The 21,478-nt window shown below is 33.2% G+C and overlaps 1 protein-coding gene across 15 annotated transcripts in view; it reads right to left on the reverse strand.

Annotated features, from left to right (window-relative positions):
* The window catches only part of LCORL (ligand dependent nuclear receptor corepressor like), a 158,698-nt gene that overhangs the window by 41,414 nt on the left and 95,806 nt on the right, over positions 1-21,478 (reverse strand). For 13 of the 15 annotated variants that reach the window (XR_015552873.1, XR_015552872.1, XR_015552878.1 and 10 more), the window contains one exon: positions 18,283-18,534. The exons of the other annotated variants lie outside the window; for them this stretch is intronic. Coding sequence is in view for 6 of the 13 variants with exons in the window: in XM_087434135.1 (XP_087290261.1) it covers positions 18,283-18,534 (252 nt within the window). In the remaining 7 variants the exon portion in view is untranslated. The remainder of the gene's footprint in view (positions 1-18,282; positions 18,535-21,478) is intronic. 15 annotated transcript variants of the gene reach the window in all.

Here is a 21,478-nt window from a genome sequence, read left to right on the forward strand (position 1 = left end):
TAAACTAAAAGTAAGAGAGGTACAAGGAACCTCTTCTCTCTCTCTCCTTCACAGTAACTATGAAAACCAGGCTGTATAGCTAGGGAAATAAAGCCATTCTTGGCCTTTTTGGACCACTCCTTGACTGCTGGTTTGATAGACACACATGACACTGATTATAGGTAATTTTAATCTTGAGGATGAGCTAGACCTAAGCCCTGTTCCATATTTAAGAGATCTACCCAAATTAGGTCTATACTCCTGATTCCTCTTCTTTAGGAACTCTTAAACAGGTGAGAAATGCTTTTATCTTTTTTCCATAGCCCCTTCTCCACACCTAGGCTGCCCATGTCAAAAGTTTATTCTAAAAGGATTTGCTAACTAAAGTAACAGATTATAGTCTGTATCTAGTGAAAGTGGAAGATACACACTTTCAACATATTTCTGCCACACAATAAGTCTTTAATCAATGAACACTTATGTAGTGAGTACAAGATACATAACATGTAAGTAAAAGATTTTTAGATAAATTGAGTTATCTATAGAAAATCTCACTTTTTGTTAGCAGTATTATCACCTACACTAAAGTATTTTGCTGAAATCATGATTCCTTTTTCCATCACAAAGGCTGTAGCTCAAGAGCTAGAAAAAATAAAAAAGAGTTACCCCTAGGATTGTCTGGACTAGAAAAGCAAAAACAGTAAGAGAAGGGGAAAGAGAGCTTCAGAAGGAGGATTGAAAAAAAGGAAGATCAGGAATGGGGATAAAGGGCATTTTCTTGCTCCTGCTGCTGATTTATACCCAGCTGAATGGTGATTACATCTGTCAGCATCACTCCTTCACAATAGAGACATCATATCATTGATAACTAGATTTTGTGTGTATATATTTCCAAAGTACTAATTAACGTGGATAAAAACTAAGCACTTATGCTAAATTCTCTGTGGTGATATAAAATAAGGAGAAGACAGAGAAAGAGAGAGATTGAAACGTATTTACCATCCACCTATTGGTAGGTACCTAGGTTGTTTTAGTTTTTCACTATTACAAACAATGTTGAAATGAAAATCCTTCTAAATGTTTTCTTGTGTTCATGTACAAGAATTTCTCTTATACACCAGGAAATGAAAGTGCTGGACAGTAGGGTACGTACATTTTGAACTTTAGTAGATATTACCAAATTTCTTTCCCACATCCTTGACAACACTTCGTGTCACTGAGATTTTTAATTTTCGCTAATCTAATGAGTAAGGAAAGGAAGTTGTAGGATTAAATTAACAAGAGTGCATTTAGTACGCATTTATGTCAATTTTTAAAGCACAGAAAACTATTTTGCTTATAGATGCATAAACAGGTATTATTAGTGGTTGCTTTCAAGGATAAATGAAAGGATGTAATAGTTCCTTTAGAGAAAATGTGTCAGAAGCAAATACGATCAAATAACACATTTATTATTTCTGGGTGACAGGAACATGATCATTATGCTGTATTTTTATGTGCATTTGAAAATCTTCCTAATAATAAACACAAATTGTTCCCATTTACTGGTTGTAGCCTGGGCATTAACATCACAATTTAATTATTTCTGATCAAACACTAATGCAAAATGTGCAGAATTAAAAAGAGGCCAATGTAATCTTTCATCAAGGTCAGATAATTGTTGTATATAAGATGCTATCAGAGATAACTTTTTAACTTTTAAAATGGACTAGTGTTTGAAAAAATTGAAACCATGACCAAATTGGGCAATATCTTGAGTATTAACACTTTATTGGGGTAATTTTTTTTAGAATTCACCTCTGTTAAAATCAAGATTTGAATTTTCATTTACAAATTGTTCTCAGTTCTGTATTTTCCTGCAAATTCCTGATAAAGGATCTATTCAAAGCAGACAAATGCAATCCTCATAATATAGAATTGTTTTTCAATCCTCCAAGGACACCATTCTTGCTCATCTCTTATCTAGCCTTTCTCCATTCAAAGTATGTTCTGTGCTCTTGGCCTAGCTGACTTCTACACATCCTTCAGAATCATCCGCTCAAAAGTTTTCCTAATTTTTCCCCACCCTTCTTTCATACTCCCACAGCATCCTTTGTATTCTTCTATACTGTATTTATATGTTATTATAATTTGCCTGGTTTAGTACCTGAAGTCCAATAGTATTGTGGGGAGTTAGTAACTATGCTTAAAATCTATTTAAGATTTATATATAATTAAGTATAATTACTTGGCTGATTTTCGCATAAGATTCACTTCCTGAGCAAGGGTCTGAAAGGAACAGTACCTCAACAAAGCCTTATTGACTGACTCATCACTGACTTGCTCAATTCTATAACACCAAGCACAAACATGTAGCATTGTATACAGCAGACTCTGACTGACAAACAGTCATGAAATCAACGAACTTTGTTCAGCTAGTGAGAAAATGACCACACAGTCAAAAGTTTGCTATCTATACGGGAAAGAGGGTTAGCTACACACAAAGAGAAACTGTACTTAAGTTCAAGAGGCTAAGAATGGTTTTTAATCATCAATTTCTATATTCGTTAGGTTCTAATAATCATACCGATTTTTCTTCAGAAATGTTGTCAAGATTGATGATCACTTATTTATTAACTCCTGAGATACCATTGGTCTCCAGTTGCTATACCAGGCAAATCACCAAGCTCAGTCCATAACCGAGTACCAACTTGAGTTGAAAGATCTTTGAAGCCACATTATCTATCATCAATATTAAATATGTAACTATCAGTAAGATTCAGTACATGAAGGCAAGTGAATTTTAATGAGAGGAGACAATATCACATAAACTTTATGTTGTCTGGACAAGGAGAAAATATTTCAAATTAAATTCCATAAAAATGCTAATCATTAGCAATAAAACCTTTACCAAAATCACCACTAATTAACATTTAATACTGTTTGATGCAAACTTATGTTAACAGTCTTAATAAATACCCTAATGCTCTTTCTACCTTATGTCTCTAATCACTTCTTATCTACCTCCTTAAATGGGGCTTCTTGTCTTTCTTTTAGCCCTTCAATGTGTTGTTCTAGTCAGCATTTGGCTCTTTCTAGTTTTTTCTTACTTTCTAGGAGATTCCTATGATTTCAGTTATTAACCATTTTTAGTCAACTGATTTCTAGAAAATATTGGTAACTTACTTAAAATCTAAATATATAAAACTATAATATTTTTCTATAGTGTACATAAAGTGTGCACAAAACACACTGAGCGTTACATGTCTTAACCCATTTAGTGCTCACACAACCCAATATATAAATAGGTTTTATTAATTTGTAAATTTTAACAATAAAACTGAAAAGAGAGGTTAATTATCTTGCCCAAGGTCACACAGTTGTAAGTAGCGAAAACGGCATTCAAATGCAGGCAGTCATATTCCAGTCTGCATTCAACTATAATTCTAACCTGTGTAATGTTTTAAAAAGACAAATTATAATGTTGGTAAGGGTGTAATAAACTTGGCACCATCGAATATTACTAGTTCAGGAACACAACCCTTTGGGAAACAATCTAACAATATGTTATCAAAAATCCTGAAAATGTTCACACTCTTCTAAGGTATCTATCTTAGGAAAATAACATTTAACATGAAAATGATTTTATGTACAAAGATCTTCAATGGAAGATTTCAGTATTACTAATAAACACAAATATATATATATATATTTTGTGTGAGGAAGATCAGCCCTGAGCTAACATCCAATGCAAATCCTCCTCTTTTTGCCAAGGAAGACTGGCCCTGGGCTAACACCTGTGCCTATCTTCCTCTACTTCACATGGGAGGCTGCCACAGCATGGCTTGACAAGTGGTGCATCGGTGCATGCCTGGGATCCGAACCTGTAAACCCCAGGCCGCCGCAGCGGAGCGCGGGCACTTAACCACTATGCCACCGGGCCGGCACACAAATATGTATTTTTAAAGCTCTAAATATTTAAAAAATGGTTATATGAATTATGGTACTCTCACTTGCTTGAGAATTAGGTTTAACATATCCATTAATGGAATTAATAAAACATAGGAAACTGTTAATGCTATTATAATGTTTTTAAAAGGTAGGATATAAAACTTGAACAGAGATATATAGATAACTAATCATCTAAATAAATCCAAAAAGTCAAATACAATATAGAATAAAATCTGGAATACACCAAATGGCAACAATGGTGATCTGTGATGAGGATTTGAGCAGTTAAAATATGTGTGTGGGCATGTACTCGCATACATGTGCTATATGTGCATATATATATATACACATACACACACAATATATATTATCTATCCCTTTATATATATATTTTTTTCTGTGTTCTCCAAGTTTGCCATAATGAGTATATATTAATGAAAAACACCACAAACTTATTAAAAAAGTAAAACCAAAGTGTAAAAACATTCCCTTGGGTTTATCCAAATTTTATTTTAAATTGTTTTTATTGTTACTACTTTAACCATTGAGTTAAAGTTTCAGAGTCATGGGGGAAATAATCAATATAACATCAGAGTAGCACATCAATTAAGTCTTTTTTTTTTTTAAATAATTTTATTTATTTTTTCCCCCAAAGCCCCAGTAGATAGTTGCATGTCATAGCTGCACATCCTTCTAGTTGCTGTATGTGGGACGTGGCCTCAGCATAGCTGGATAAGCGGTGCGTCGGTGCGAGCCCGGGGTTCCGAACCCGGGCCGCCAGCAGTGGAGCGCATGCACTTAACCGCTAAGCCACGGGGCCGGCCCAATTAAGTCTTAACATTGGTTTTTCCTTCCCTCATTTGCCTCCCTCTGAAAGTCAAATATTTTTTTAAAACGGAAGATTATTACTTTCCCAATGTATTTTATTTAGTGCATATATAACTGAAATCCCATAGAATTCATTCATCTACTATTTTTAATAATGATGAGAGACAATATAAATGAGAGTAAAGTGCTTATAGAAAATTTAGGATACAAAAATTAATAATATTAAATTTAACTAGGAAAACATTACTGGTAAAATTCAACAAAATTTTGGCACTTCCACCACATGCCATTTTAGAATTTCATTATAGTTCTTTTTTCTTTCTTCAGTTATTCCTACAAGTACTGAACTGAAGCCAAGTTTCAAAAGGCTTCAAGTCGATTCCTTGAAAAACATTTTTTAAAAATGCTCTTTTTTATCCCATGCACTGCACTACTTTATTCTGTAAGTTTAAGTTTTAACCAAACATTTTATTTAAAAAGTGGGATGTACATTTACTACAATGTCATATTGGAAAACTTTAGGTTTGTTGACCATACATTTGATAGCCCTTATCACTCTCATACAAAAATGATTTATATGAGTTTTAAAAAACTTTTTATTGAAATGACATCCATAACAAAAATGCACATAAGTACATAGTTTAATGAATTTTCACGAACTGAACATTCCTATGTAAACAGCACCTAGATTACCACCATCAACCCAGAAGTTACTACCTCCATCCCCTCTACCCCCCACCTCCCCCCTCCTTCTGGTTACTAACTCATCCCCACTATATTGACTTCTAAAAGCTTTATGAATACTCTTTGATGGAGCAATTTCACTTCTAGGAATTTGTCTTAAGGTAAAAATTAAGATTGAGCACAAAGTTTTAGCTCAAGCATGTTTACTTATATATCTGAAAATACCAAATTAAATATAATGTATATTATACATTATAGTTATAAAGTATATATATATATGTATACAACACACACACAATATAATGTATATCCACAAAATAGAATACTATTCAGTTAAGTACAACCATTTAACTATTAAAATGATTCTGCAGAAAAATATTTAGTAATATAAAATGTTTAAAAATATTAAACAAACAAAAGTTACAGAGAAGTATATAATGTATGATTTGTGGTAGTGAGCTCTGGGAGGAGAGAGAGTGTGTATTTTTTCCAGAAAATGATTTGAAAGGATTAAAAACTTAATGCGAGCAGTTACCTCTGGGTGGACGAATAAAGGATAATTTCTATTTTCTTCATTTGCTAATTTATTTTCTAGTTTTTCTACAACACATAGCTTTTTATAGTTCATTCATTCAATTAATACTTATTGAATAGCTATAAATACGCCAGTGATTTTTGTAGGCACAAAGGAACAGCAGTGAACAAGACAGAAACGTTCCTGCCCTCATGGAACTTAGATTCTAGTGGGGTAGACAAAGAAAAGATAAACAAATCAATAAAAAATAATTTCACAAGGTGATAAGACAAAACAGAACAATAACAGTGGCAAGTAGGAAGAGGTTACTACGTTGGAATACATGACCAGGCAAAGCTTCTGGGAAGGTGATTTGTTATTTTTTAAAAAAGAAATTTTATTAAGATAAACTTCAAACATACAAAAAGACAGAATGATTCCCTCTCACACCACTCTTCAGTTTCACCAATTACCTATATTTTTGCCACACCTCTTCTACTTATTCCTATTTGCTTAAGTATTTTAAAGCTAATTCCAGATGTCACATCACTTCTACATTCTTATGCATCTTTAAAACACATGGACATTTTGATACCTAACAATTCCTTGCTATAATCTAATATTCGGTTTGTGTTGAAACTTCCTCTAGTGAATCCAGAATGTCTTTTTATAGTTGGTATGTTCAAATTAGGAGTTAATTTGTCTCTGTATTATATGTGACGGTCATATCTCTTAAATTTTAGAAAATTTTTGAGCAACCCTTTCCCTCATTTTTTAAAACAGTGAAACTGAGTTTTTGAAGAAGCCTGTCAACAGTTCTACCAGAGAATGTCTTACATTACGGTTTGTTATGTCTACTTTCCTGTGGCGTCATTTACCTTGTTCTTGCATTTCCCGATAACTCTGATAAACTTGGAATTAGCTCTAAAGAAAATGGTTCTCAAACTTTTGGATCTCATAATCGCTTTTCACTCTTAAAAATTACTGCAGATATCCATTTATATTTACCATATTATAAATTAAACTGAGAAGTTTTAAAAATATTAATTGATAATAATAATTCTACAAATGTTAATGTTAATAAAAACATTTTTAATGAAAAGTAATGTTTTCAAAATAAAACAATAAGTAATAATTTTTTTACGTTAATGTCTCTTTAATGTCTATCTCTTTAAAGTCTAGCTTAACAAAAGACAGCTGGTTTCTCATATATGCTTCCATATTCAATGTGTTTAGAAATTACATATCACGTAGCCTCTGGCTGACTCCACTACACACTGTAGAGAGAATGAGAGTAAAAAGGACAAAGAACATATTATTATTTATACTAGTTTTGACCCAGTGTATCCCCTGAAAGTTTCAGGGACTCTCAGGGCTTTTTGAACTACGCTTGAGAACCACTGGCCTAAAGAATTGCTTAAATTTATATTTGACATTTTTTGGCAAGATACTTCACAAGTGATGAAACATATCATGAGGCACGTAAAGTCTATTTTCAACGATGCTCAAGTGATCAGTGTGTTCTGATGGTGACAGTCTGACCTCTCCATTGTAAAGTTCCCCAAACAACCTTTCCTCTAATAGTTTTATCTTCTGATGATGTTGTTTGATTCAATTCTCTTATTAGGAGTTGAAAAACAGTAATATTTTAAGTCTATCGTGTCTTTCATATTTATTAGCTGGAATTCTTCTTTAAGACCCTTCCTTAAATGAAGGCTATTTGGCTGTCTTGAAATAAAATTTGTAAAAGAAAAGCAAGATAAATGCTTAACTCTTTCCTTTAATTGCTCATTTTCACAATGAGGAGTTGGTATGCTATATACCTCCAAAGTAAAGTAATGACTTTGAGCGGCACTTTTGTTTTTTGATTATTATAAATTAATGGATTTTAAAACATCCAATATTGTCAGTTGCAAGTGTTCACCCTTTTAATGCTCAAATGGTCTCATATCTGGCCAATGGGGAACCCTTAACACCAGCTCCTATATTCTTTTGACAAATTAGTCTTTGGAGTTTCCTTGCTTGCTGGCACAAGATGTTCCAGGCTCATCTTGCACATTTTCTGACCCAGACCTGGATTCCACAGAGAACTACTTCTTTTTAAAGGAAAATAATGTTTAAAGACCACAATCCAAAGCCAGTGAGTTGTCACTGCTTGTAGGGTATTTCAATGGTCAGACTAGGAAATGCATATTTTTGAAAAGAAAAAAAAATTGTGAGTTTGCACTGACATTTCCAACCCACGTGTAATATTACAGGGTTTTTACTTCTTTGATTTTACTCGTTTGTTCCTTCTCTTACCTTGAAAATCTTGGATTCCTAACAATGTTAACACGATTACATATTTGATTTATCCTACAGATTCAAAATAAACAGTGGCAATTATTACTAATATTAACCAAAGGAAGTTTATTTCTTTGAAGCACTCCCTGTCCTTAGAATATATGCCACTAAGAATGCATAGTCAAAATACTGGGTAAAGTCACCTGACATAAGTCTTTTCTCAGAGTCATTATGTTACTAACTTGATGTTTATTCTTTGAAATATGTAGAACATTTACATAAAACTACATAACGAGGTCCATTCACAGCACTTCCATCCTGTGCCTTCCACCTCATTTACTTCACCACCTTATAGGTTACCATGCTTATTAGTTTTTATCTTCCCTGCTTTGTTTACACAGAAGAGAACATATAATATATACCGTTCTGCTTCTTGCTTTTATCACCTAGCAATAAAACCTGGAAATGTCACCATGAAGAGATCTTTCTCACCCCTTTTTTCAGATGCTCAGTCTTCTACTGTGTGGACGTACAATAATTTAGTTAGTTAACCATTTGGGTTGTTTTCAATCCCTTGCTATTATAACTAATGCCCCCCAATGAATAAGCTTGACTATATATCATTCCATATTTGTATAAGTGCAATTATAGGTTTGACTTTGTGAAATGGGATTGCTAGGTCAAAGGGTAAACGCATATATAATTTGACAGATATTGTCAACTCTCCTCCATAAGCATTGTACCAGTTGGTATTCCCCCAGTAAGGCATGAGAGTGCCTGTTTCTTCACAGCCTCACCAAACAGATTATGTTGTTAAACTTGAATTCTTATCAGTCTGATAGGTGTGAACCATGTATAAGTGTGTGTGAGTGTAGTTTGCTATGTTTAAAGGCTTTTGAAACTTCTTCTATGAATTGACAGTACGATTATGTTCACTTTTCGATCAGGTTGTTGATCTTTTACTTCTCAGTTTTTTCAAACTCTTAATGAATTAGATTATTAGCCTTTTATTTTATAATATAAATTGTAAATATTTTTTCACAGAATGCCATTTGCCTTTTGACTTTTCTAATCTTCTTCATCACACAGAAGTTATTTTTATATACCGGAATTTATCATTCTCTTATTGTTAAGGTGGTATTACAGTGAGATATAAACGATGAAAAGGAACAAGCCAATGAAACATGAAGATCTGAAGGCAGAGTAACCCAGGCAAAGCAATCAGCAAGAGTGAAGGTTCTGTGACGTGAGCTTTGCATGTATCAGAAACAGACACACAGTGTGACTTGCACATGCTAAGCAGGAAGAGAGGGAAAGGAATAAGTCCAGAGAGGTAGGCAGGGACAAGATCTTAGCAAAACCATAAAAGTCATGGAAAGAAATTTAAATTTTGTTCTTCATGTAACAGAAAACTAAGAGGAAGATTTTAAATATAGAGGTAATATCAGCTTTACTTTACTCAACCCAAGCATGAGAACCCCATTTTGGTACACTGATAACTTCAAAGTTATGTTAAGGTATATATTATGAAAGTTATCTCTTTGGAGGGAAAAAACATGAAGAAATTACAAGGAAAACAAAAACCCAACAAACTGCCACTTGGAAACCATGTGGTGATAAAGTCGCCAATTTATATCAAACTATAACAACATTCAGGAAAAATGTAATGGCTACAAAGGAAGTTGATTTCTTTCTATGCTTCATACAGTTCTTTAGGTTAATCAAGTGATGGTTTGTTTACATGGTAACATTTATGGAACTTCTGAATTTAAAGTGCATGGCTTTTTGTTTGCGATATTCTTTATAAAATAGAAAAAAGAAAAAATCCAGCTTACATATACTGTAACAATTATATTTTTGGACACTCTATAATTTGACTTTATGGAAAAAGCTTTGAATAGTCTCTTGATTTTTAAGTGACTGAGACAATCTTCATATAGTTCCTCAAACACACCTGATTTGTTCCTGCCTTCTTTGATTTCTGATATTTTTGTCTTTGTATTTGACGTTTCTTCTGCCTGGAATGCCCTGCCCTCAGATCTTCATATGGAGGACTTCTCATTATTCAAGACTCTGCTCAAACTCACTTCTTCAGGGAGGCCCTCCTGACCACCTTACCTAAAATAATCCTCCCAGTCACTCCTGATATCTTGGTTTTTGACTCTTTTGTAAGATTAGGGGCACGGTGACAGGCATATTTCAAAAAAATAACAAATAACTTCTGGAAATGAAAAATATAACAACAAATTAGAAACTCAAGACATAGGTTAAACAGTGATTAGAATAGCTCAGAAGAGAATTAGTGAATTTGGAACAGTTCTAAATAAACAAATCAGGATGCAACACAAAGAGACAAAGAGTTGGAAGATATGAAAGACAAGATAAGAGATATGGAGGATAGAATAAGAAGATTCAAAATATGTTTCAGTAGATTTTGACACGAGACAAAGTGAGAGTTACATTATATTTCAACAGATAATGGCTAAAGTATCACAATTAATGAAAGACATTTGTCCTCAGTTTTAGGAACCATATGACTCCCAAGCAGAATAAATAAAAGAAATTTACACCCAAACACATCCAAGACAACCTGAAGAACGCCATAAACAAAACAGAGAAAGTAAGAGAAAGAGAGATGCTAAAAGTAGAGTGTGAAGATTACCTACAGAAGAAAGACCATTAGTTGGGCAGTTAGAGCAACAATGGAAGCCAAGACACTATCATAGTAGCAGTGCTGAGAAAAAAATTTAATTGTCAGCCTAGACTCGTGTCTAGGAAAAACTATCTTTTAAGAACAAAAGTAAAAAAAAAAAAAAAAAAGAAACTGAAAAAAACCTGAGAGTTACTATGAATAGACCCTTATTAAAGGAATTTCTGAGCCCAGAAGAAAATCTGAGATACAGCAAGGAATGGTGAGCAAAGGAAAAGGTAACGAAGTATGTAAATGTAAACAAAAATTGATGATATGAAACAAAGAATTATAATGCTTAAATTGTGATGTCATAAAAAGAGAACTAAAGCACTGATAAAATGGCTCGACGTGTTGGGGCAGGTAAGTTCCTTATATTAACTGTTGAGTTAACTACACATTAAAAAACTGCTAGAGTAACCACTAACAGAATAGCAATAGAGTACATAACTTCAAAATCAGCAAAGGAAAAAAGTGAAATAAACGAAAAAATACAATCTAAAAGAAAAGAACAAAGGAGGGAAAAAAAGTTTAACAAATGGGACAAATAGCACAAAATAAGATGGTGGAAATAATTACAAAGGTGATGAGTGCTACAAAAGAATACAGGATGCCATGGGATGACAGAAAGAGAGAGACAAACTAAATTTTGGTGAGAATTAATAAGAATGTCTGTGTGTCTATGTGTGTGTCTGTGTGCATCCAATTTACGAGGTATGGGGAAAGTTCTCTTAGAGAAGTGATGTTTAAAATGAGACCTGAAAAAAAAAATCAAGTAAGATTTATTTAGAGAAAATTGGTGGGATTGGGAGTGGCTTCTACAGAGAGGCACCAGCATGTGTGAATGTTCTGAGGCCAGAGTGTCTGGCATACTCAAGAAACTCAGAGAAAGCCAGTATGAAGATTAAAGAGAGACACAAGATGAGACTGGATAAGTAGGCAGGGGCTGGATCTTGGTGAGTTCAGGATTTTAGGCTTTATCCTAAGGATAAATTTGAAGCCATTAAGGGGTTTTAAGCAGATGCCTTGATTTGAAAATTTTAAATATCACTTGTTTCCTCTATCCCTAGAGTCAGAGAAGTTTAGATTGGAAGGGACATGGATCATCTAGATATACTGTTTTATTCTTCAGGTTTACTAATATATGGCATCTTCTCAAGCATGGAACATAATATTTTCTTCCATAGGTCTTTAGCCTTGTAAAACAAAAACTCAGCATGCAAAAACAAGATGGATAATTTTATTGCCTTTACTGGTGGATACAGAAATATCTTCTGAACTGAATTTTAAAATCTGTTCAGTATTTTCCTAAGAGAATAACAACAGACTTCATTTATAAACAGGGTAAACATAATATTATAAAACCATATATGGCTCCCTTAATTACAGTTTAACATCTCAGCTGACAACTCCACCTACCTTAATCTAGACAAACAAACAAGAATAGTGGTGGCAACAGCAGCAACAAAGAATACCTAATGACAACTAAATACATCACTGAAATTCATATATTTTATTCAATGCAGTCTCCCAAATGCTCACTTGAAGACTAGTTGATATTAGTCTCATACATGGTTTGTTTAAAAAAAAAATCTTAAACTAGTAGATGTGATTTCCAAAGTGTAGCCTACTGACAGCAATGTGAACTAATAATAAAAAATTTTTTTTACTTATCTGTTTCCAATTAGCTTAAGGGAAAATAATTCTAAAACTGTCAGGTCATTACAAGGCAGTGCAATAATTAATGTTTATCACAGACACTTAATGTTCCATACATTGTTTAAGAAAGTATAACAGATATTCAGGGTATTTTCCACCCAAACGGTTTAAAATAAAAAATTTCACGGCTAAAAAAATCACAAGTCCAATGATCGAGTCTCAATTCTCATTTTAGTTGTCAGTAACATTTGAAAATAATAAAGATTTTTAATCCAGTAAATCCAACGTGACATACATCATGCACGCACTAGGGATACGAGAAAGTGAACAGATAGGTTCCGGCTCCCAAAAGGAGATTATGGTGGGGAAATAAACATGCAAACAACTACAATGCAGTGAGAAATTTATTATAATGCAAGTTTTCTAACAGAATATTCACTGGACCTCATGGTAGAAAACTACACCAACAAGGCCAATGACGTGCTGCTGTTCATCTCTGCCCACATTTGATCTTGTTTTGTATAGGTCTGGTAAATTCTTCATGGTTGTCACAATAATGATAAAAGTCCATAAGCTGCAAATTTCTTCTGTACTTTGGAATTTAGAAGTTTTTACTTTGGCCACAGATTAAAACTGAAATTAAGAAAAAAATTCGATATGCTAATACTTAGTGTGCCAGGGCAAAATAAGGATCATTGGTGTGAACAATGATGCATGACTTACTTCCTCGCAGTTTCTGAGGTTCAGAGTATTTACATAAATCTGCAGGAATGAAAGCACACAAAGAAGAAACTAATATTTGAAATACCTAGTTAGAAAGCACAATCAAGAGGCAAATGGGAATGTTTCCCTAAGGGTAACTATATTTTAAGTCAGTTTAGAGTTGGTGGAAGAGAGGGCAAGGAAAATGATGAGTACAGAAACTGACTTATGAAGAACAATTAAAGATGCTGAAAAGATTTGCATGGAAAACAGAGGTTTAGAAAGACATAATAATTTCAACAAATATTTATAGCACCAGTAAATAAAAGACTAGACTGTCTCATATTGTTGCAGATGGAAAAAATAATTCCTAAAAGAATAGAAAAGAGAAGACTTGGAGATACAATAATTTCTACAAATATTTACAGTACTATTAAGTAAAACACTGCTGCAGATGGAAAAATATAAAACGAAGGGTAGACGTTTTAGAGATACGAGATTATCAGAGTCATCCAACAAAGATTTCTTTGCAAGTCCTTATTGTCAATCAGAGGTTGAATTACCATCTCTTATACTGTAAAATAAAACAACCCTATATTGGGATGGAGGCTGAACAGGATATTCTTTGTAGCATTCTTTTCTTTGCTTATTTGGCTATTCTATTATCTTCTGAGAACTGTTTTTGCCTATTTTTCTATGGAGTTGTGTTTTTCTCACTGGTTGTAGTTTTGATTTGTTAGTTGAATGGTTGTCAGTTACATCAGTTGTAAATATGGTCTCCAAATGTGAGGCTTGAATTTTCCCTCTGTTCACAGTGACTTGTATAATATTTAAGTTTTGTATTTCAGTATAGTCAAATTTACAAAATTGTTGTATGGATTGTTATTCTTGCATCTTAAGCAATTTTTCCTTATTTTGAGTTCATTAAAGTATAATCCTATATCTTCTCTTTTAGTTTTGCTTTTCACATTTAGCCCTTTAACCCAACTGGAATTATTTTTGTGAGTGGTGTGAGGTAGGAATCCATCTATTTTTTTTTCCTCCATGTGGGTAACCAATTGCCCCAGAAACATTTATTGAATAGGCCATTCTTTCCAGTGATTTATAGTGACATCTTGACTTGTACCAAGATTTCACTAACATTTCCAGAGTTTCTGGGCTCACTAATCTGTTCTACTGATTTCTTTATGGCAAGTAGCACACTGTTTTAATTATTGCACTAAATTAGTCTTGATACGTTTTAGAGCAAGTCCTCACCATCTTGACTTGGTTATTCTTGGCCCTTTAAGTATTGCTCATAAATTTTAGGATTGGAAAGTCATTTTTCACAATAAACCCTATCAGAATTTTGACTAGAATGACACTGAATTTCTAAGTAATTAAGGATGAACTGCTATCTTTTAGAGTCTTCCCATTCATTTAAAAGATAATCACTCATTTTGAGAGTCTTCTTTATGTTCTTCAATAAACATTTATAATGCTCTCCATAAGGTCTTAAACAGTTTGTTAGTTCCATTCTTAGGTGTTTTAATGATTTTCTGCTTTTGTTGCTATTGTAGATGAGATTTTTTTAAAAACTGGATTTTCTAATTGGGTGGTTGCTGATATGAAGTAACACATACTGATCTTATTATCAGTACCTTTTCTGAACTTTTTAATCAGTTCTAAAAGTTTACCTAGATATTCTTTCATATTTTCTACAACACAACCATACTGTTTGTAAGCAACTACAATTTTGCTCATTCTTTCTTTATAACCTATTGCTTATCTTCATACTTATTTTTTTTTTCCTCATCATGTTACATGAGTCAGGAGCTCCCGTAAAATGTTGAAAATTGGTGATAGTGTTCATTTTTGTCTTGTCCATTACTTTAAATTATTAGGTTATGATGTTTCTGATAGTAGAAATGTTCATCTATTCTTGGTTTGATAAGCATTTATTATCACAAAAGTGTCAGCTTTTGCAGTATTTTTTCTTTAGGATGACATTGTTTTTGTTTTTTGGTAATGTGAAAAATCATATAAGTTTTTCAAACGCACAATCATCTGTGCTTCCCTAGTCACTACTTATTATGTTTTTATATTTCACTATATTCAATTTGCTAATATTTATTTTGGATTTTTGCACCTATGTTTGTAAGTAAGACTAGTTCGCAACTTTCCTTTCTTTTGCTATCTTTGTCTGGTTTTGGCGTCAAGATTATACTAGTATTTCCCTCTTTTCCATTCTTTAAAATAGTCTGCAAAAGATAGGAACCATGTGTCGCTTTAAGGTTATATAAAGTTACCTGTAAACTCATTTGGGATTGAGAATTTTATAGATTTATAGGTTAGACTATCCATAAATTATCCACACTATTTATGGTTAGCTTATCTATTGGATTTATGATTACGTTATCTAATTTGAATAAAGTAACTCATAAAATGAACAACTGGCTTAAATGAGTACTGCTAAGAAATTATAGAGTGAGAATAACATGAAAAATGCAAGCATTAGCAAATTAACTAACAAAGGCAGAACTAACACTGCTACTAGTAGTATGCGCACAACATTGATTATACTATAAGGTAAAACAGTGAAATCAGGCCAAAAATATTTTTAATTCTTAAGAAAACCATTTGAAATACAGATTTATACCTTCTATCATTATTAATAAAACCCTCCCAAAGTCTGTATACTATGTAATAAGATACTGGCAGTGAAGTCTTCATGATTAGCAAGTCATTTTAAAACTGTTTATAACATCTTTATTTCAACCTTAAAAATTTTAATTTGTGGAAAAATTAGAACATACATGGCATTATTGTGTACACGCACACACAAATACATCAAAGGGTACGTGTTTCATTTTTCTTTTTAATTTGGTATGCAAGTAGGCAAAGTTAGAGCCTACCAATCCATACCACAGCAGAATGGTTTTATAATAGAAAATCTGATTTTTTTACTCTGCTCAAAGCAATCTAGTAGCTTTCTGTGGCCCTAAGAAAAGTCAAAATCCTTAATATTTCCTACATGGCTTTCTCATAATCTGGTCCCTACCTATTTCTTTAGCCTCATCTATCACCATTCTCTCCCTTGTGCTCTACACTACAAGCCACACTAGACTAAATGATTCCTATCCTAAAGTAAGAACACTGAAATCACATATAAGAAGCCACCCTCCAAATTAAAATCATCAAGAAAACTATTTAAAGTATAGATTTATATTACTCTTTATATTATACTTATTTACATTACTCATTACTCTTTTCAACCTCAAGATGTTCACAAATACATTTGTATACTTCGCCTAGAACATCACAATAATTTAAATAATTTACATTACTTGTTTTCTACATATATTTGGGGCTGCCTTACCACTTAAGTTCATAGAATCACAGAATGTAAGGACTAAAAATTTACTTCTAAAATGTCATCTATTCTAACCACTCATCTGATGCTTTTGAATACCTCTGATGATAAGGCAACCAGGGAATCATTTTCCCCTTGTCCACTTTAAGAAATGTTTGATCCTTAGAAATACTCTTTCTTATATGGAGCTGGAATCTGTTTCCCCCTAACTTCTAGCTAATCATCCTAATTCTACTAATTGGGCCATTCAGAGAAGGTTCTACTTTAGTGTAACTACGGGCATACGAATATTTACGGATCATGATCACGTTATTTCTAAGGCTTCTCTTCGGTGGTGGTAAGCTACAGGAGGTAGAAAGTATGGAGAGACTAGTGTTTGAGTATCTTCTATGAGTTGGTTACTTTATATTTAACTTTCACATTGTTCCAATGAGTTTCTTATTATTATGGCCAAATAACAAATGAGGAAATTAAAGTTCCAACAGGTAAAATTACTTGTTCAAGTAACTTAAGTAGCAGAGCTGGGATTTCAACCATAAGTCTGTGAGATGCCAAAGCCTATGTTCTAGTCTCTTTAGAACACTGAACTGCCTCCTCCAAAAGAGAAAAGATATAAGAGGGTGTGAAACATGGAAAAGCAAAACGAAAAAGAATTCTAAAAATCCCATGCTTTCTAACTCCCAAAATTCTATGTATTGACATATTTTTTCCTTAAGCCTTATATCATAGTTATCTTTGACATTTCTTTCTCTTATAACCTGTCTAATTATTGTCTTAATATTTCTCAGATAGTCTACATAAACAAACTCATCCAACCTAAAATTAGGGAAGCAAAAAGAGAAAATTACTTCCATATTTCAGTCCCTTTCAATTTTAATCTTACACACTGAAAAGACTATCTTCTTTAAACACTGACTAGTGTACTTCTCTTTGGAGCCTGAAACACTACACTGCCTTCTACAATCAAACTTAATGCTGATATTTTTCTGGCTTCATGGACTGACAACACTATTTCTAACTTGTGTTAACAAAAGCTACTTGTTCTCTCTCCTCCAGGCAAACACTAATTTGGCATCCTCCACAACCACTTAAAAGGCCCTTCCTTCCTTTTCTCTGTGAATCATGGCTCTTCCTTCAATTAACTATCTGACAGGTCCAACATAGCCTTCATCATGCAGGCTTCTTATGAAAAATGTATCTCTATATAGTTAATTACATGATTATACAATACTTATCACATGTATTGACTTTTCTCTTTCCCCAGTTACATCATCAGTTGAAGATAAATCATCTATTTCTTTTTATTTTTCACCTAAGAGCAAAAAATTGAACAGCAAGTGCTTAACTAATGTTCTCAGCTGTACATTTTAAAAGTAATTTTTTATCATAAATATCTCTTGTACACTTTGCTTTTAAGATGCTTGTTATGATTCTTGCACTATACATTTTACTGTGAAACGAGACTGAGAGCAACTCAACCTCTTTTATAAACCAAGTCAAATACAAAAACTATTAGTTTAGTACTTCTCTCTAGTCCATATTACATAAGCTAATTACAAGTAACATTACTTCTAAAGTAAATTTCTCTGAGAATATAAGATTATATATATTTAAGGATATTAAAGCATAAAATTACATATTACACATACACAAAAATCTTACCTTGCTGAGTATTTTGTTCTTGCATTCGATTCACAGTGAGGTCTAAGGGGCCTTCCTGCTCTTCCTGAAGGGAGTTTTCTGCTTGATTCATTTGGATACTTTTACATATTAGACTTGGTCCAATTGAACCATTTCTATTCTCTTGAATTTTACCACTTTTTGAAATATACTCAATTGCAAACTGACGTATCATCTTTTTCATTAATTCCTGAGCAACTAGGGGAATGTTAGGATCACAGTTCTGAGGAAGATCTAGGGAAGAAATAAATATAATAAGCATTAAAAAAGAGACATGCAAAATATCAATACTTAAACTTATCTTATTTTTATTACAAATTAATGATTTCAGAAAGTCTTTTAGCATCAGTCCATAATTGCCAGTGGTTTGTGGGACTTAGCAATAGAAACTTTGTTGATTTAATTAGTATCATGATAATATATCAACCCAAAACTTGGCATATTTAATAATTTCTTAAAAATAAACATTTTCAATCCCAAACTAAAATACAGATAAAGAATTAGACATAGAAGCAGAACAGCTTATTTTCAGAGTTTTAATCCAAATGTATTTTACCAGATATTAAGAATTAGACATAGAAGCGGGGGCCGGCCCCGTGGCTTAGCGGTTAAGTGCGTGCGCTCTGCTACCGGCAGCCCGGGTTCAGATCCCCGGCGCGCACCGACGCACCGGTTCTCCGGCCATGTTGAGGCTGTGTCCCACATACAGCAACTAGAAGGATGTGCAACTAAGACATACAACTATCTACAGGGGCTTTGGGGGGAAAAAAAAAGGAGGAGGATTGGCAATAGATGTTAGCTCACAGCCAGTCTTCCTCAGCAAAAAGAGGAGGATTAGCATGGATGTTAGCTCAGGGCTGATCTTACTCACCAAAAAAAAAAAAAAAAAAAAAAAAAAAAAGACATAGAAGCAGAACAGCTTATTTTCAGAGTTTTAATTCAAATGTATTCTACTAGATATTAAAACACTTAGTATGTGAACACAAATTGTATATATAAGTAACCAAGCAATTTTTAACTTAATATACAAAGTACAAGCGTTAACTATTTAAGAAAACATCTAAACTCTTATAACTGTTTATTACCATTAAATTCCTCAATTCTGTCAAATGTGAATTTCATATATAGCCCGAATATCATCAAGGATTTTTTTCTTTCCTCAACTTGTTGAGAAATTTCAATGATAAAGAAAAAAAATAAAGAACAGTACAATGACACAGACAGCCTCTACCAAGATTCATGAATTGTTACTATTCTGCCATATTCGCTTATTTCTTAATTTTTTTGTTTGCAGAACCACTGAAAATAAATTGTAGAATAACGACATTTCACTGCTAAATATTTTCAGCATGCATCTACTAAGATTCTCCTATAAAAATGGCAATACCTTTATTGAAGGTCTTAATCAATCCTTGATCCCAAAACATAATGATCAGCTACAACTATAATGAAGGTCAGCAGTGATACACAATTCTGTCTGACACTTGTACAAGAGGTAAAAACAACTGAATGATTTTATAGTAAGAGGTGTGGAAAAAGGAGAGTCCACTTATAAACACAGTATATAATAGTGATAAAGAGTTTTGGTACGGAGGGTGGTGGTGGTGGTGGGTTTTTCACACACATACTTCTAGCCTCATTCCAATCCTTTTATTTACTCTGCTCCTTCAGAGGTAGAATGGTTGGTAAATTGGGAAGGATGACTAAGCATGCTTGGTTAGGCTCCATACTACTTCCTCTTAGAAGTGGCCCACTTCTAGACACACTAGTTCCTTAAATGCCTCAACTCTTACCCAGGCAGATCAGTGTTATGTGAATAGGTCTGCCCTGATCCAGGGCTGTCAGAGACTGAAGAGTTAAGTCTCCTTAGTTTCTGGGGTTCACTATTAGCTGGAGCACTTGTCTAAGAGATATGAAGGCACATCCTCCAACTAGCATCTATCATTATAGGTCCATGACTCTAAAATGCAAGAAGGTTTGAAAACATACTATTTGGAGGTGAGGAAAGGCAACAAACTACTTCCATTATGAATCGCCACCACATTTGGTAGCAAAATATGACCTAAGCTGACATGAATCTATATGTGGTCTTCCAGAAATATCAATACATTTGATCACAGGGTGCTGTTTCAGATCTGCCAGAGATGTTACTTAACAAACATCTCCATTATATTACCTCTTTCAAAACAAAGAATTTTGAATTCTGAAAAAACATCTGTGAGAAGGGACTGCAGGCCTAACAAAAAAGTAGCATTTTAGTCTTCACATTTACTCTTTGTTTAGAACCCAGTAGGGAAGAGAAGCACTATTTGAGTTACTAGAGTGGAAGCCTTAGCTACAGGTTGGAATCGTAGCCATCTTTATGAATTAGTTACAGATCCCCTCCAAGTTTTACTTTCTCTATTCATAAAAATGGAAATAACAACAAAACCTTGGAAATCATAAAAGGGCTCTCTCACAGGATATTTTAAGGTTATATGAGACTGTAGATAAAATATTGAACTCTTGTACTTGGCATTTTAACTGTTTAGTAAATGTTAGCTGTTGTCTTAGGTGACAGTGGAAATAACAAGAGAAACATAAAGATGCAGACTGAGTAGTCATATTGTATTTAAATCATAAAATGCCAAATAAGAAAAAAGATTAACCAAATATTAACTAACTGGAAAACACAAAGGACATAATTTCTAAGCCCATATGATATTTTTTGGTTCAGAATAGATAGCATAGGTACATGTAACCTAACTAACGTGATTTATCAAAACAAGAAATTTCCACATTGCACACAAAAATTCCCAATTTATACCATTTCTTAATTATTACCTCCAGGAATCTTTGAAGGCTTCTGTGAACATTCTTCTCCACCTTTTTTCAAACCTAATCTTGCTGTGCATTATGTGTTAAAAGGAGATACTAGATTTACTTCTAGGTATTTTGGTTAATTGTACTGCAATTTATTGATTAGTGTCGCCTTATCAATTCAAAATAATTAAATTTACCAAAAAAGAACAGAAACATAACCAGATTCATATCTTGCGACTAGGGCTATACTTTAGGGTTGAGTTTAGAGCTAAGTTTAAAGCAGTTTACTCAGTTTTTGCCCCTTTGTATTGGGGAATAAAAGTCTATGTGTGAGACCAAAGGACTTGGAAAAAAATAAAATGAAATAAAAAATAAA

Source organism: Ceratotherium simum, chromosome 8 (assembly GCF_057802395.1).
Source record: "Ceratotherium simum simum isolate JZ-2026a chromosome 8, ASM5780239v1, whole genome shotgun sequence".
In the NCBI taxonomy this organism is placed as follows: domain Eukaryota; kingdom Metazoa; phylum Chordata; class Mammalia; order Perissodactyla; family Rhinocerotidae; genus Ceratotherium; species Ceratotherium simum.